The sequence below is a fragment of the Lissotriton vulgaris genome, chromosome 8 (assembly GCF_964263255.1).
Source record: "Lissotriton vulgaris chromosome 8, aLisVul1.2, whole genome shotgun sequence".
Taxonomy (NCBI): domain Eukaryota; kingdom Metazoa; phylum Chordata; class Amphibia; order Caudata; family Salamandridae; genus Lissotriton; species Lissotriton vulgaris.
This window is the reverse complement of record NC_141696.1, coordinates 1,409,657,196-1,409,673,962: the sequence shown is the minus strand read 5'-3', so window position 1 is coordinate 1,409,673,962 and position 16,767 is coordinate 1,409,657,196. Positions and strand designations below refer to the sequence as shown.

Genomic DNA, 16,767 nt, shown 5'->3' with positions numbered 1-16,767 from the left:
TTGCTACACTCTGCCTGGACAGCCAAGTCCGGAGAGATGGCTTTTTCGGCCGTTCCGTTCGCCGGGACTTTCTGGTGTGATCTTGGTTCGCAGACCCACCTCCATGGTTGGTATTGCTGGGGTATCTATTCTAAGGTAAGGAATCTAACACTAACCTGTTTCTTTCAGATGCACAAGTTACTTACCTTCGGTAACAATATATCTGTAAGAAACAGTAGTTAGTGTTAGATTCCTTACCGCCCATCCTCCCCGTTCTGTGTGCCGATATCTAGGGTTAAGGTATCTCCCTTTGAGGGCCCTAGTTTCATGGGAACAGTGTTGGTCTCTGGCATGGCTCTGCGTTCCTGGCGCAGAAAGCTATGTACAAGTACTGACGTCGGCGCGCGTGGGCGGCATTTAAGTGCTGGCGATCACGACGACGGGCCCGGAGCCGCAGACGACGCCTACTGACGCGCAGGGGTACTGCTCGCAAAACTTTCGGGATCCAGTCTGACGTCTGGGGATATTCTAAGGTAAGGAATCTAACACTAACTACTGTTTCTTACAGATATATCATTACCGAAGGTAAGTAACTTATGCAATGTGCTGATAACTGCTAGCTACTCTGATACAAGCATGGGAATCTATGAAAGTTCCAATACTGGAGTAAGAAAACAAGTTACTTACCTGTAATTTTGGTTCTCCAGTATTGGAAACTTTCATAGATTCCCATGCGACCCACCCACCTCCCCGGAGCAAGCTCTGCCTCTTCTATTTTCACTGGTTGGTTACACAACGGCTACGAAAATCTGAGGTTCCGAGCTTTTATCAGGAGCGTTCTAAGGGGTGAGGCTAAGCTGATTGTTTGGTCTTTTATTTTGGTGTCTTTTACAAACAAAAAGAGGTGGATAGGTTGCACAACAGGAATGGGACTAGGCCTAGGTTCTGTTTTAGTAATGGTTTCTATGGCTATTTTATGTATACCGGGGACTCCCATTCCAACGACTGGGAATGATACAAACATGGGAATCTATGAAAGTTTCCAATACTGGAGAACCAAAGTTACAGGTAACTAACTTGTTTTCTTTTCTATTGTATGAGCGGGTTATCTGTACATGTTCTCTGTGTACCTTTTTTCAGTGCTGAGGCATATGCCCCTGTACAGTAATTGGTACTTGTTACCACTGTTTCTGCTGCACTATTGATGTAAATAACTACAGTTCACTAGATAAAGGAGTCCAATATTGGTATGAGAGAGTATACCTTGAACAAAACATGGTAGAATTACCCTTGCAGAAATACCACTTAACTATTAAGTTCATGTTTCTCTTGATCTTTATAAAACATTAGGTGATGGAGAAGTTGTTGAACAAGTGATTGGACAGCAAACAAATGACCAGGATGAACACAATAACGAACCCAGTATTTTGGATGGTATGATAAGACAATTGCTTCATGAACAAGACCAAAGACCGGGGATAGAGCAACGTACTTTTGCAACTGGACCATCAAACCAAGATGGATTAAGTCTACGTGGTATGATAATACTTGTTTCTTTGCTTTGTGACTGAGAAGAGATTGCTCCCTCATACACCTGTTTTTGTGTCTAGACATAATCCTAAAATACATAATTGTATTGTAGCTTTTATGTAGCAGTTAAGCTCCTCTGCTCTTCATTGGTAGAGCACAGAAAGCTCTCCCTGTCCCTTAACGACCACCCGTTGTCCTGACTCCCGACTCCTTCCACTAATGTCAGGACGGACAGCTAATTTTGCATCCTTAAATTAGTGATAGAAGAAAGCAGGACAGAAGATTCATATTGGGTATAAAGTTCTCTGCCAGCTCAAATGTCTTTCTTTTGTCCAAAGTAGCTGTATCCCTCCCTTTCAGGTTCCAAATCATCACTTGCCTCACTTTCCACTATTCAGCCATGCACATTAGCTCATCTGATGCAAACTATATAATTAACACTTTGTACGAATGCACATGTGTTTGCTTAACCAAATGCTTATGTATTAGTCTGTCTCTTATGAACTTTATCCTTCATAATCCGGTCCACTGTGATTTTGGAACGCTGTTAATTGTAATGTTAAAATAATTTTTTACAATAAAAAAATACATTTAATCCCTTTCTCAAAGGCTGCATGGGGCAAATAGTGCTCCTTCTGTAAATCCTGCTGTGTTGTAGCACTTTCATTGCCCTGCACGAGCCATGCCACTTAGCATTTTCCGTTTGACCAGAGAGCATTGTTGAACTTTGTAAATCCCTTTACTAGGCACAGTTTTTTGTTGCAGACCCATTTTTATTCTTCCCATGTCTATTCATGTAGTTTCGCATTTTCAAAAATGGAAACCCGTCCTTCTCCAGTTTTGGATCTTTCACAGTTTCACTTGCTTGAATCATTCCCTATCGTTGAGGTGGGAGTCCTTCTGTTCTATAATTAAGCAGTACGTTTAACATCATAGACTAATGGCACCAGACGCTGAATTTAATAGCCTATCTATGTTCTTTAAAAAAAGGACTAAACTTAATCTATAACCAATCGGGCGATTTCACCCTCAAGAACCTCCCCCACAGAGGCCGAGTCCCTCAGATTTTCTTCCACACCTCGTGTGATGGGAGTCTCCCTGAACTCAGCTCAGTTTATTCTTCAATTCTACTAATATCAGGAAACTTCCTATCAGGTCAGATAATTACTTTTCGGATATTACCCTTGGAATTTCTGACTATGTCAGAATATTCAAAGAAGGGATTATTCAGGTCATGTACCACCTGTGGCAAAAAGAGAGTACAAATTGATGACCCTCATAAACATTTTATTTATTGCCTCTGTCCTGATCACACAGTCAAGGACTGTAAAAGTTGCTGCATCTTCTCCCAGAAAACCCTCAAAGACAGAGAGGGAAGACTACTATTGTGGTTACAGAGGCTTAAAACAGGCAAACCCTGTTTCTAATGGAGACGGTGATAGTCTTATCTTCGGTTCCCAACAAAGTCCAGTACCAATCGGCAACTTCCTTCTTTCTTGTGCCCTCATTCTGGAGTTTTAATTCAAATTCCCACCTCCCACCAGTCTCTTGCCTGTTGGTCACCACCCAGGATGATAATCTCTGATACTTGAATTTTGAGAGGGCACTTCCCAGGGCACCATACCCTGTATCGTCAGGAGATCTCCCCTCACTTCAAATCCCCCCCTCCTGAGTGGGAGACTTAACCAATCTTGAAGACACTCCAGTGTGCCTGGTGAGTCCTAGATTTGGGGAGAAGGTCGAGAAATAGCCCATTCCAAGTATCTTCCTTACCCTCAACCAAAGAGTAAGTGCTGTGTTTAGGATCCGCAACATAACTTTTTTAAAGAATTTTCTTGGCACAAACTTATAAAGAAAACCTTTAGAGCCCCACTCCTTCACCATTTTTTCCAACAAACCACCCCATGCTAAAAACCCTGGTCTACCAAAGAGGATTCTACAGCTCTTAAACGGAAAAGCTGCACAGTATAGCCTGGAAGGGCCAATCCTCCCTTCTCTAGCTTGCGCCTCAATTTCTTCCAGGCTGGCAGGGCTCCCTTAGATACCCAGACAAAACAAACTAATTTCCTCTGTATCTTATCAATCATAGATTTAGGAAATGTCAGAGGGTACAATTAAAGAGATGTCAGTTTAATTCCTCCAGTGGTTTGATGATCCTGATCCCAAGGTATCTATGTTCGTCCTGTACAGTTCCCTTCCAATCTGGAACATTCCAGGATATTACTCCAGTCTGCGGTGGTTATTTGGTAAATAATGCACAAAGTCTTTCACCAGTGTTTCCACCCTGGGGACAGTTACAATTGGATCCGTAGTATAAATTACAAGGTCGTCCGCATATAATGCAACTTTATTTTTTTAGGTGCCTGAACTGAAAGCAATAACCCAACCATCCCGTCACAATATCTGCGCAAGTGGTTCAATATAAATATCAAACAACAGTGGCGAGATAGGGCAGCCCTGCCGTGTACCCCTGGAGATCGGGAATCTTCTTGTGAGGAAGCCATCAAGAAGGATCCTAGCTATTGACTGTTCATTTAAGGCTTTCAGTGTTAAAAAATAAGGGCCAAAGTCCACAGCCGCTAAAACTTTCCACAAATAGGCCCAGCAGACACAGTCAAAGGCCTCAGCACATCCAGTGTAACTACCGCCAAGGGAATTGAATGCACTGTAGCCAAATCTATGCATCCTATCAATTGCTGAGTCAGTTCATGAATCTGCTTCCCTAAAACAAACAATTTCATGTCCAGATGTGTAAGCTGGGGAACCAGTTTAGCCAATCTCCCTGCCAAAATGCTGACAGAGATTTTATAGTCTGCATTAAGCAGGGATATCGGGCTGTTCGATTCAGCCTTTGCAGGGTCTTTAGATGGTTTTCGGATCAGGACCATAGTGCCCTCTTTCCACGATTCTTGGACCTGGGCCATTCCCATTAACACCAAGTTGAACAAGTTCTCCCAAACTGGTAGGACTTCCTCTATTAGCAACTTATAAACCTTTGAGGGGATGGCATCAAACCCAGCAGCCTTCACAATCTTAACTCTGGTCATAGCCACTCTGATATTGTCCTGAGTGATCTGTGCTTCCATGCTTTCTTTCCCTTCTCTAGTCTGTACAGGGAGGCCAACTGCTCCCAGCCAGTCTTTAAGCGGACGGAGATCAGGAAATGTATCTTCACTATAAAGCAGGGAGAAAAGGGTGACAATGTGGTTCTGCATTCCTTCCCAGTTATCGATTACTTCGCCTAATGGCCCCCTCAGTTCTTTAATAGTGTTCCTGTTCTTTCTACCCTGGCCTTCCAAGCCGGTAACTCCTGTTTTTTTCCCCATATTCAAACTGCATCATGTTTCCTGCCTGCCACCTTGCCTTACACTTGGAATCCAGTTTGATTTTATAGTTTAATTGCACCGCTTCTAATCTTCTTCCTAACCCCTCCCTATCTTCTCCCTCAATTGAGTTTTATATGGAGGCCTCAAAAATCCCACTTTTCTTACCATTCCAGCTAGTTCTACCATATCTTTACTTCTCTTTGAGCATCCAAGACTTTTTAATACTTGCTGTATATATGCTTTAAAAGCATCCCACTCTGCTCCAGGGGTAGCAGAGCCTTCATTAGACATAACGTATTCTGATGTGGCCTTTTCTAACACAAGTACCACCTTCTCATCTAAGAGGAGAGCACATGTTAGTGTCCACCTTATAATGGGCTTTTTCCCTGGGACCTGTAGTGTCATAGTAACAGTTGAATGGTCCGAAATGTGGGCTGGATGGTGAATGATATTTTTAATGTTTGCCACAAAGCCTCTTTCGACTAAAAAGTTATCTAATCTAGAATAGTGGCAATATTTATTGCTATGATAGGTATAGCCTCTCGACTAACCTCTCAAATGTCTCCAAACATCCACAAGCCCTAACTCCTTCATCAAGTTTTTCAGGGCACGTCTTGTTCTAGGCACCGGAGCACAATCCCTTCGTGTGGAACGATCCAAAATGGGATCTAACAAAGTATTGAAATCCACACCCAAAATCCGTGGTACCGAAGTCTCAACTAACCTTCGTTCCAGATCTACAAAATGCTGTGGATCATCCTCATTGGGGTCATAAAAACCTACACAAATAAATTCTAAATCCGCCCATTTCATGCCAGCTTAGACCCATCTACCGAAGCTGTCCATGCTTGAGAACTTAAGCTCAATTCTGGCACCTTTTCTGATTAAAATTGCTACTTCCTTGCAACATTGTACTTGGTCTGAGGCTACGAAGTTCTGGATCCAACCATCCGTATGGTATAATTGCTTGCTCTCACTTGGCACCAGGCGCTTCTCCTGAAGCACCATTATATGTGCCTGGCTTTCTTCCAAATGCCTCAACACCACCCTCTGCCTAGATCTTAACCTCGACCATTCACATTCCATTTAAGAATATCTATGTTAGCCTTCATACCCCCACTCTGGTTCCCACCTCCTGCTCTATTGCTGACTGTTATTATCATTTCTGACTGAGTGATACAGAGGACTTTTTATTTTTAATTTTGAACCCACTGCTCCCCACCCGTGCACCATCACCACCCCCCTCACTCCACCCCTCCCTTCTAATCCTGTTCTGGTAAACCATCCCTTTCTTAGTTAGCATTAAAATGCCTAATGGGCTGGCCATTTGGGGAATATAAAAAAAAAAAATTTGAAGTAAAACAGATTTGCTGCTTTTTGAACAATCTAGTTGCGTCCCCAATATTCCTAGTTTTTAGGGTATACCTAGAGGGTTTGTCTCCAGCCTCACCTGCTATTGAAATACCTTTCTCTATAGGCAAGTAATGGAACCGACCCTTCCTTAGTGTGGCTTACTCTCACCATGCTCTCCCCTCCTCAAATCTCCCAGAGAGCAGGAGCAGCTGCTACACTCTGCCTCGTGGGACTGCGAGGAGCTTCGACTTGTGCTGCCTCTGCCACCGGACCTTAAGCCAGCCTCCCTGCAGCGCTGAAGCTTCCAGGATGCCTCTCTCCACGGCGACTCCAAAACCCTGCTTCTCGTTGCCCTGGAATCAACCGACTCCACACCAGCTGTGCACATCGACATCCATTCAGCCAGCATTTCGACCCCAGTATGTATCTGACAGCGTTAGGAGTTCCCTAGTGAATGCTGCTCACCTACCACCACCCGCCCCACCCCATTGCTGGTGCCGGCTGCCACCTAGCTCACGGCTGCCATGTTCCTCCTTGCAGCAAATATTACTCTCTCCTTTAGAATTATGTAGGGTGGGGGGTGCTTCAGAGCACCACCAGACTGCATTGAAGGTCACGTATGGTGCCCTCCATGCATAAACAGATTTGCCCCAGTCCAGGAGCCCTTGGCACCCTCTCTAGCACGAAACCACAAAGGACAGGGGGGAGTCCAGTCCAGCTTCTTCCCCAGGGAGGTGCCCAGAGGTGTACCAGGTAGCCACTTGATTCTGCTATCTTGGAAACAAGATAAGCAAAGACCCCTGGGAGCATCTGACTTGTCAGTCCACCTGAGTAGCGTCCCTGACCCCCCCGATAGGTGGGTCAATGCAGAAACTGTCCAACACCCTTCTTGGTTACTTAAGGGAACCCCTGGGGTTGAGACTCTAGCTTTGTCTGGACAAGAATTTTGTTGCAAGTCTTCTTTTCAGGATCCACCACAAGACTCTTCTGCTCCTGGACTCTGGACTGTGCTGTTGGGCTGTACCAGACTCTAGACAAGATTGCTCCTGGTAGGAAGACTCTTGCAACTTTGTCTCCGTGCTTTGCAATCATCTTGCTACATCTGTGGGTGTGCATCCTACTGAGTCACAAGAGCTCTGAGTGCATCAAGCAAAAAGGAATCTCACTTTGAGTGAAGGAGTCCCTACCCTGCAACCACAGGCACCTCATCGATGCCGAACGGCGTGTAGATCCTGCTCTCCCACAGACACTTCAGTCTTTGCAACACAGGTGGTGGTTTGGTGGCTCTCCAGTCTTCCCAGCAACTTTGAAGGCTGTAATCCATCATGAAGCTACCTGAACTGTGTCCCAGTCCACCTCGTCTGTTTGCTGTTGCCAAGGCTTGTTGACTCTCCAATCCAAAGATCTTCGAGCACCAGGAAACCCCAGCCTTGAGCATCACACAGCTTCAAAAGCAATGTCTTCACTGAATCTCCTGTGACTGGGGACTGCATCTTCTGTCTGCTGCTGAGGTCTCCCTGCGACTCCCTGTGCCTGCTGCCAGTGGTTCCTTGTGGGGTCATTGATTCCTGCTGGCTCTACTGCTTGCTGAGGGCTGGCTGTGTCCGACCTGCCATGGGTGAGACCCCCAGACCGTGCTGGTTTGCAAGTCTGTAATTTCGACTGCACCAGTCACTGACTCCCTTGCAATTAGTCTACCATGGTGAGACAGCTGTTTGACGGCTCTTGTGCTCAAACAGCTTCGCCTGGACTCCACAGCTGAATCTTCTTGGTCTCCGTACTAAATTGAAGTGCTACTTAAAGGGGTTGGCATTGTGCACCTGCACCTCCTGTGCAACTCTGGGTGGCTTTGACTCGGTCTCCTCTCTCCACATATACACCTCGTCCAGAATCCACCCCTTGGTTCCACTAACCTGGTCCAGGGGTCACTGTAGCAGCTGGACAGCCGAGGTTCCTCATTGACTTCAATGGGCCATTCCAACAGCCTTTGACTCCTATTCACCCGGGCTCCCTGTTTTAGGTATCCAGCTCCTCTGGGTATCCACGTGTGAGGGTGCTCTCCAACTTTCCTGGTTCTAACGTGTTTTCTGTGGATCCCTTGGAAGGGTCCTGATTCTGTAAAACTCCAACCGTTACTTCTCTATGTTCTTCTATGGACACAGATCCGGAGTATCACCTCTGCATACAGGTGCCTAGGGTCTCCTAGTCACTTAACTGTGGTGGTTCCGTGCTTCTCCAGTCCTAAAGATCCTTCGGTAGTAGTCTTAATTGGGTATTCACTTTCATTTCATGTTCTTGGTAGATGGCTTGGCTCCCCCATAGCGGCCAATTTGTTTTTTATGTGCTAACTTACCTATTTTTAATTTATGTTGTTTGGTATAGTCCCTAGCCCTGCTATATCAATACACAAAGTAGTTTTAGTGTAGGTGTGTAATAAATACCGTATTTTACTAACACTGGATAAGCGTCAGCTGCTTTCCAAAGCTACCCCTTGCGAACTTTGATTATAAGGGACCACTTCTACTATTACCAAAGGTTGAATGGAGTCTGTGCAGGGTTTATCACCAATAGTTGTACACCATATACTGAGCCAGCATCCCAAACCAAACCGCAAATGCAAAGCAGTCTAGAGACCGAACGTTAACATACATTAATCCAAAACAAAGGAATGACTGAGGTAGTGGCGGGGATGAGCGTATTACCGGACAAAGACTGGCTCCAGGACAGACTGAAGATAGGAGAAAACCTAGCCGGAACCCCTCACTGCTGCCCTCAAGTGAACAGGGGAAAAAGTGGAAACGACAGAAGGCCCCAAATAGATGGGTACCTAGACCCAAAACTCTATGGGAAGACAACTAAAGGAAGGCCTGGTAAAGTGTGCTAGCACCAATACCGCAAAGGGCTCAGAAGCGAGCACAGGTCTGTTGCAGTCCCACAGTGTAGGCGGATGGGACCTGTTGTCTGCCTAACTTGTGCGCCTGGGGAAAAAGAGGATTAGTAAAGGGGAGCCTCCTGAAATCCTGACCTCCCTGGGAATGCAGATGCCAGAAGGGACGGGAGGAAAGGGATAACCTGCCCACCATCTAGACGTACAGGATACAGGGTGTGACCGAGTCACCTATCATTCCTTGCTACAAAACGATGCCCCAAAACACATGGATGGTCCACCGGGGCCAAGGTAGGGTCGGCCGAAACACACCAGGTAAAACTCCTGGGAATAAATACAGAACAGGGTTTTGCGCCACGTTCAGTGCAGCTACTCCGTTATCGCATTGATGCCAGATATACAAATCTGTTGGTCTTGTGTCTAAACACACATTTAGGGCTGTTTTAACCCCTTCAGCGCGGCGCGAATTTTCGCGCTGTGCTGAGGGTTCTAAGGTTCTAACGGGCTCATGACGGAACGGTTCCGTCATCAGCACAGCTCACCCGTAGCTGATGACGGAACCGTTCTGTCATCAGCATGGAAGGGGTTAAGGGAGTATATGGTAGTAGTTGCCAATGGGCTACCAACCACTAGGGTAACTACACCCCCTATATGACCACTTCTTGTGGGTAATGGTTATAACCCGGACCCAGAATTCACTAGTTTAACCAAAAACAAGATGGTGAAACCCTTCACTGGCTGTCCACTTCAGGTAGCCCACCTTAGGGGTGTGACTAGCCTGTAAGTAAAACACTCCTCCTAAATATCTCATTTCCCACGTGCTATGGTGCCAAATAGGCCTCAGAGCAAGGGGTAGAGTTCCCCAGGTCTGGGGGTGGAAGCCATGGTTGCATATCAAAGACGACAGAGGCTTTGAATCCTCTGAACTTGATATGTTAAATTCACTAGCCATCCTGCTGGAGGAGGTGTAATCACCTTCCGCCGGGCATGCATTTTTCCTGGCCTCTGAGAGCGTGGCCTCTCACCTGCAGGGGGCAGAAACTCATCTGTGGTGGCAGGCTGAACAATGCCAGTCCGCCAGCATATTAAGTGACTAGTAGGGATACAGGATGCACCTCTAATGTGCCCTCTGGGTGTATGTCCTCTTAAATCCGATACTCCCATCAGTACGGATTTATTAAGACCAGATGTTTGATACCAAACCTCAGTATTTTGCGTACAGCCATTATATATCTGGGTGATTTGTAATGACCAGTGCCCAGTACATATCTTTAAAACGGCTTCTTGATCTCTTGCAATGTATAGCAATGGAACTAGATCTCAACAGGGCACATCTGCTTATGCAGATGTGCCCTCACATGTTAAATAATGCACCCGGCCTTAAAGGCTCTAAGGCCTGCTGTAAGGCTGACTTACAGATAGTACATGCAGTGTGCTTGGGCGTTGCACACAGGGAGTGGGAATGCTGTGTTTTCAGAATGGCTTGCACCAATAGCAGTCTGCATGCAGTTTGTGTGTGGTTCCCTTTGGGTGGCATAATGCATGCTGCAGCCCTTAGGGACCCTCTGTAGTACTCATGCCCTGGGTGCCAGGGGTACTATTTAATCATAGGCTTACAAGGGTGCTAAAGTCATTTCCAATTGGGTTACAGTTGAGCTTTTGTCTAGTTAGAGAAAGAGCACTGGCTCTAGGGCCTGGTTAGCAGGGCCTCAGTGGACTTCCATTCAACATCATAAGTACCATGATCAAAAGGTTGAGGTGACCATGTCAAAAAATGGCACTTTCCTGCAATGTTTGGTCAACATTAAGACAAGGCACAGTGCCAGGCTGTTTCTCTTTAAGGAGATATTTGATGTTGAAGAGTAGACAACATCGAGGGGGAGTTGGACATTAAGACCCCATTTGACGTTGAGAGTTCCTTCAACTTGGAAATCCAACTCCTTAATACTCTACTCTCCGTCCCAGTCTTCGACTCTGACATTGCAGATACCAGCCTGTTTTGTCTCTAGCTCCTCACACTTCATTTCCTTCGCTGCCTCCACCAGTTGCATCTGTGGAGACTTCTCCATCCAAGTCTCCAGTACTTATTCTTGGGGTGACACAGCCTGAACCAGTAACTTTAGAGATACTGTCTGTATCACCTGCAGCCCAGGTAGCTGTTCGTCCAAGGAGTGCCAGGTCTCCATCCTATCTTCCAAGAGCTTGCTGTAGTTCTAGTTCTAGATCAAGACCTTGCCTAGCCTCCTCTACCATTGGCACTGGATTTCCACCACCATCTCTGCCCACAACTCCACCACCAGTGCCTCTGGGGGGCCCAGCCCGTACAATCTCCAGCACCTGCTGCTGTTCCTCCAATGAGATACAGGTCTCCATTACGTTGTCCTAGATCTTGCTACAGGTCAAGATCAAGGCCAAGATCTCGCCATCACTTCTGCCACTGAAGGCATTTTGTGCGTTTAAGACATAGTTCTACCTTGAGGTGCTCTTCAAGACTCAAATGCCCATCATAGCCTCTCTCCCCTTCCTAGTGGTCTTCCTCTAAGTCTTCATCTATATTCCACATTGAAAGACACTCACTTGTCTTGACATATATCTTTCAAGAATTTCTCTTTTTGATAACATCAATACTTTTCAGGAAGGTCTCATCAGAGGCGGCAAAAAAACTCCATAGCCCTCTAGTTACAATTACTTATACTTTGAGCTTTAAGACTCCTCATAAAAAAATCAACTGTGAAACATTTGCTCCCATTAGCATTGAGTATCTTGGAAACCACATTGGAGCTGTACTGTGTACTCATGCTGCTTCCAAAGCAGTTCCATCAAGGCTACCAAAAAATAAAAGACCACCTGAACAGAATTCGCCAGACTCCGTCATGGTCTCAGTGTCTAATGAATAACATGCCTCTGATCCTTTATCCACTGTCCCTCCAGACAGGCAGTGTAAAAAGTTTTGGATCCGTGGCAAAAAAGCTGTGCAGCACATCTCCTACTAGAATGAGACATGTATGAGGCATATATGACTGGTCTCTCTAGGACTCCCTCCAACATTTTGCCAATGAACTGCCTTGGGATCAATGTGAAGCCTTCTTAGCAGTATTTATGAAATGCTTAAAGATGTCAAACCAGGTTATTAGTCTCATTGCAACTACCTCAAACCTTGCTGCCCACTTCTGGCCTGAAGATGGCCTTCCTGGTAAGGGTTACGAGCATCAACCATAAGACACAATAGGGATTCTTTAAATTGCCTTCTACAGGAAATACCTTATTTGGAACTCTGCTGACCATGAAATGGCCTGAATAAAAGCAGAGGTGGAGACAGTAGCAGAAAAAATATTCTTCAAGCCCTTAATGATCACTTTTATCAATGGAGGCTTTCGACCACTTAGATGCCTCCATGTCAGCATCCTTATAGCCAACAAAAACATATCTTAAAAGCAGCAGCAGATAATACCCTCCTGCAGAGCCTATCTGAAAGAAACAGGTTAGTATTAGATTCCTTACCCTTGCGCGTCGGTAGGCGTCGTCTGCGGCTCCGCGTCCGTCGTCGGCGCCGGGATGATGTCGCCGGAGTACTTAGACCCCGCCCTCACTCGCTGACGTCAGTTCTTCTTTCTTCCGAGCCAGCAAGCGCCGATCTGAAAAAAGTGGTACCCTTAGTCAATTTTTGACTAAACTTTTTCGATAATTTTTGGTAATTTTTTTCGAAGTCTATTAACTCAGACGGTGCCAGTAGGGATGCCCGGTTTCAAACTCTGCCTCGACTGCAACCGACTGATGTCGGTTACCGACCCCCATCGCCGGTGCCTTCAATGTCTGGGCCCCGACCACGACGACAAGTCCTGCTCTGACTGCCGGGCCCTGACATCCAAAGCCAGACAGGAGCAGTCCCGCAAGCGACTAGAGCTCCGGCAGTCGTCGGCGCTCGAGGTCCTGGTCCGAAAAGAGGTCGAGGGACCGGTCGTGGGGTCGGAGTCATCATAGCTCCGGTAGTCGTCACCAGTCTTCGGGCTCTAAGTCCTCAGGTAAGAGGCACAAGAAGTCGAAGAGGCGTCATCGCTCTTCCGACTCCCCCTGACGCTCGCACGACGCGGCCGGGGGTTCGGGTGACACCGCCCACGCGGCTCTGTCGGAGCCGCAGGCGTCGCGGACTGCTTCATACCCATCGGTCACGGGGCAGAACGCGACGCCGGAGGAGATCGAGGCCTTCCTCATGGCCATGAGGTCGCTCGCTCCTCCTTCGGGTTCGGCTGTGCCTTCGGGCCCAGCGGGTCGGGTACTTCGGGCCGACGCAGTCGGGTGCTTCGGTTCTGACGCCGTTGGATGCTTCGGTCCCGGAGCCGCAGGTCCCCTTTCGATCCAGTTCCGTATCCGGGACGTCGCCGGTTGACCTTACGACCTCGCTGACGCCGATCCCCAGGTTGTCCCTGAAATATGATGCTTACTAGTTCTAGTGATCACCTTGTATCAGTCCAAACAACCCTTATGGTGATTGGTTGTAAGTCAACCTTATAGGCCAGCTATCCTAATGGTAGCATGGACAGAGCAGTCTTAGGCTAAACTCTTTTGGCATGTGAAGCCAGCTGTTTTACCACATATAACCCCTTGAATACCATATAAAAGGACACCACACAGGTTGTTATGAAAATAAACAATATATTTATTACTAACAAACACCTCTGAACTCTTTGAGATCAGAGGGCTAAGCACATAACAATACTCTTCTGAAAAATACAGTAACAGAAATGAGGATGCCCAGAGGCTGTAGAATCGCTGGGGCTACACTAACCTAACCTTAGGTAAGGAGCAGGAGGCCCACGGGACGCGTGTGCAGTGTTAGAACACACACGCGGGTTTCAATGCAAAGTCAATGGGCACGAACAATTTACAAAATAGGTGAGTAAGGACAGTTCCGACTGGTTGAGACTGAAACTACAGGATACCTGTGTGAGAAGTTGGCCTGATATATGATGTTCACTAGTTCTAGTGACCACCTTGTATCAGTCCAAACAACCCTTATGGTGATTGGTTGTAAGTCAACCTTGTAGACCAGCTATCCTAGTAGCGTGGACAAAGCAGTCTTTAGGCTAAACTCTGAATGGCATGTGAAGCCAGCTGTTTCACCACATTTAACCCCTTGAATACCAAGTGAAAGGACACCACACAGGTTGTTATGAAAATAAACAGATATTTATTAACTAACATACACCTCTGAACTCTTTATGAGGTCAGAGGTGACAATACTAAAAAGGAAATAAGAGTTCGCACAATATTTACAAGTGCGCCTTAGGGGCACGACAAACCATATACTCAGAACAATGGAATGCGAGGAAGGAAAGTACAGTAAGGAGATCCAGAGGCTGGAGGATCGCTGGAACTATGCTACAAACTAGGTAAGTAAGGAGCAGGAGGCCCACGGGACTCACGTGCAGAGTAGAAACTCTCACGCGGGATGCGTACCAACGTCAATGGATACTACAGTTTAGAAAGTTACGGATTCCGGACGAACCCGGCTGGATGGAGGGAAAACAGTGGACCTGGACACTAGGATAGTGTACACAGACTTCAGCACCTAGAAGCTTTAGTTACCTAACCCACAGGCTGCGGGTACATAGGGCTGAAGTTGCGTCGGGTTTGCTGCGTTGTCCCCGGTGATGCCTGAAACAAGGAGTTGCTGGCAGGCAGCCAGATGGAGGAGTCCGGTGGTTCCAAGGATGGAACTTGGAAGAAGGAGTCCTGAAAGGGAAGGGGACAGAGTCTTGATCACTAGCCAGTGATGTGCTGGAACCAGGAGGGAACCAGATGCTGTCGCCGCGTTCAGGTGGACGAAGGGTCGCTTCTCTCTGTAGCTGCACGGACCAGGAGCTGTTCTTCATGACCAGGCTGGAGGCACGAGCTGTCCCACGTAGTCTGCTGCTGTTGGCGGTGTTGGATCGTCGATCTGGTCAACAGGCCTTGGCTAATGCAAGCCACGCGGTGGAACAAAGATGGCGTCTGGTGCGGACCAGGAGGGTCCGGGGTGCTCCTCTTTTACAAGGAAGCAAGGGCCAGTCTGGGGGACCAGACCAGCAGTGTTGGATTCTTCGGATCGTCGTCTCAGAGGTCACTAGCCAGCCGGCAAGTGACCAGACTACAGGACAAGCAGCAACCAGGCAAAAGGGCCCCACGCAGATCTCGTTGATGCTGGGGGGCTGGTCTTTGGTGCAGGAGCTGCGTCGGTGTGGGGCTTCTCAGACCCCAATGCACTCACTCGAGAATCCCTCGGCGGTCGTGCTGGAAGCACTGTGCAGGTTTCTCAAGATGGCCGTCCTAACGTTGCTCGTCACACCCACGGGTCCCAGCTGTGCTGTGGATGTGGGTAGAGGTCAGAGTTGTCTGGAGGTCCGTGTCTTGTGGAGCTGAGTCGTCGGATTCCGGGATGGAAGGACTTGCAGAAAACCGCACAGGAGCTTGATGGTGCCTGCGAAGCAGGATGGTCACTCCCTGACCATAGGGGAGATTCTTCAGTCTTCTGGTAATCAGGAGGTCGAAGGTCAAGAGTTTCTTCGTGGAAGTTGTCAAGATTAATCTAACTTGGAATGGGGCCAGCTCCTACCTTTATTCTCCTAAAGGGGGCTGCACTACGACTAGGTCCCTCCTCTGGGTGGGACCAGGAAGGGGGGTGGTTACACCCCCTTTCCTTTGTCCGGTCTTGCGCCAGCTCTGGGGCTGGAGTGCCCCAGGAACTGGTTTAGACCGGCATATGGATCTAGAAAGTTGTGACTGGGGAGCTACCCTTTCTAACAGGAAAAGGATTGGGTCAACAATCATATAAAAGACAGAGCTCCTTCTCCTGAATTTTATGAGTCGTAGGTGATGTTCATCCCTTAGGGGACGTTCACATTAATGGAAGGGATTTGCAGTATTGTACGGGTTACCAAATTTACAACTAGATGTCTATAGGACCCCAGAGTACCATGAACAACTTAATATACACAAAAAACTTTCTTTAAAATGTCATTCATTTATTTTATAAAGTTAAAATTCATAATAACACAATTTTGTTATACGAAACAACAAGAAATACACATTCGCTTTTTGCAAAAAATAAAACTATGTAAAAAAAAAATTTTTAGTTAAAAAATGCTGTTATAGCATTGTTTCCACAAACATATTAAAACATCATATTTATTGATCAATCGATTTAAGTTTTTCATGGTACTCTTGGGTCCTATAGACATCTAGTTGTAAATTTGGTAACCCGTACAATACTGCAAATCCCTTCCATTAATGTGAACGTCCCTCATCACCTACGACTCATAAAATTCAGGAGAAGGAGCTCTGTCTTTTATTAGACCGGCATATGCACAGGGACACCTTGTGTGCCCCAGGCATGTCTCATTCCTTTCAGCCCTGGCCTACCTAATACACAAAATCCTGTCTGGGGTGGTGCTAGCACCTCCCAAGGCAGGAAACCCTTTTGTCCGAGCCTCCCTCCCTGGAAGGACTCACAGCAGCAGGAGGTCAGACTTGTGTCTGTGGTGGCAGCATCCATTTTGTGATGCTGAGGCTCGAGTTAACTTTAACCGGGGTTCACAGTTACATACATGTCGTGTCCCTCTAGAAGGGTGGAATGCTACCCCCGTCGCCAGAATTGGCGAGGGGGTAGTATTCCAATTCGTATGACACCTTACTCGACATGTTTTGATAATGCTA

The 16,767-nt window shown here is 46.9% G+C and overlaps 1 protein-coding gene across 1 annotated transcript in view; it reads left to right on the top strand.

The window, feature by feature from the left end:
- BRWD1 (bromodomain and WD repeat domain containing 1) overlaps nt 1-16,767 on the top strand; it is a 2,503,800-nt gene that overhangs the window by 748,072 nt on the left and 1,738,961 nt on the right. The window contains exon 18 of the mRNA XM_086935423.1: nt 1,330-1,515. Within this exon, the coding sequence (XP_086791549.1) occupies nt 1,330-1,515 (186 nt within the window). The remainder of the gene's footprint in view (nt 1-1,329; nt 1,516-16,767) is intronic.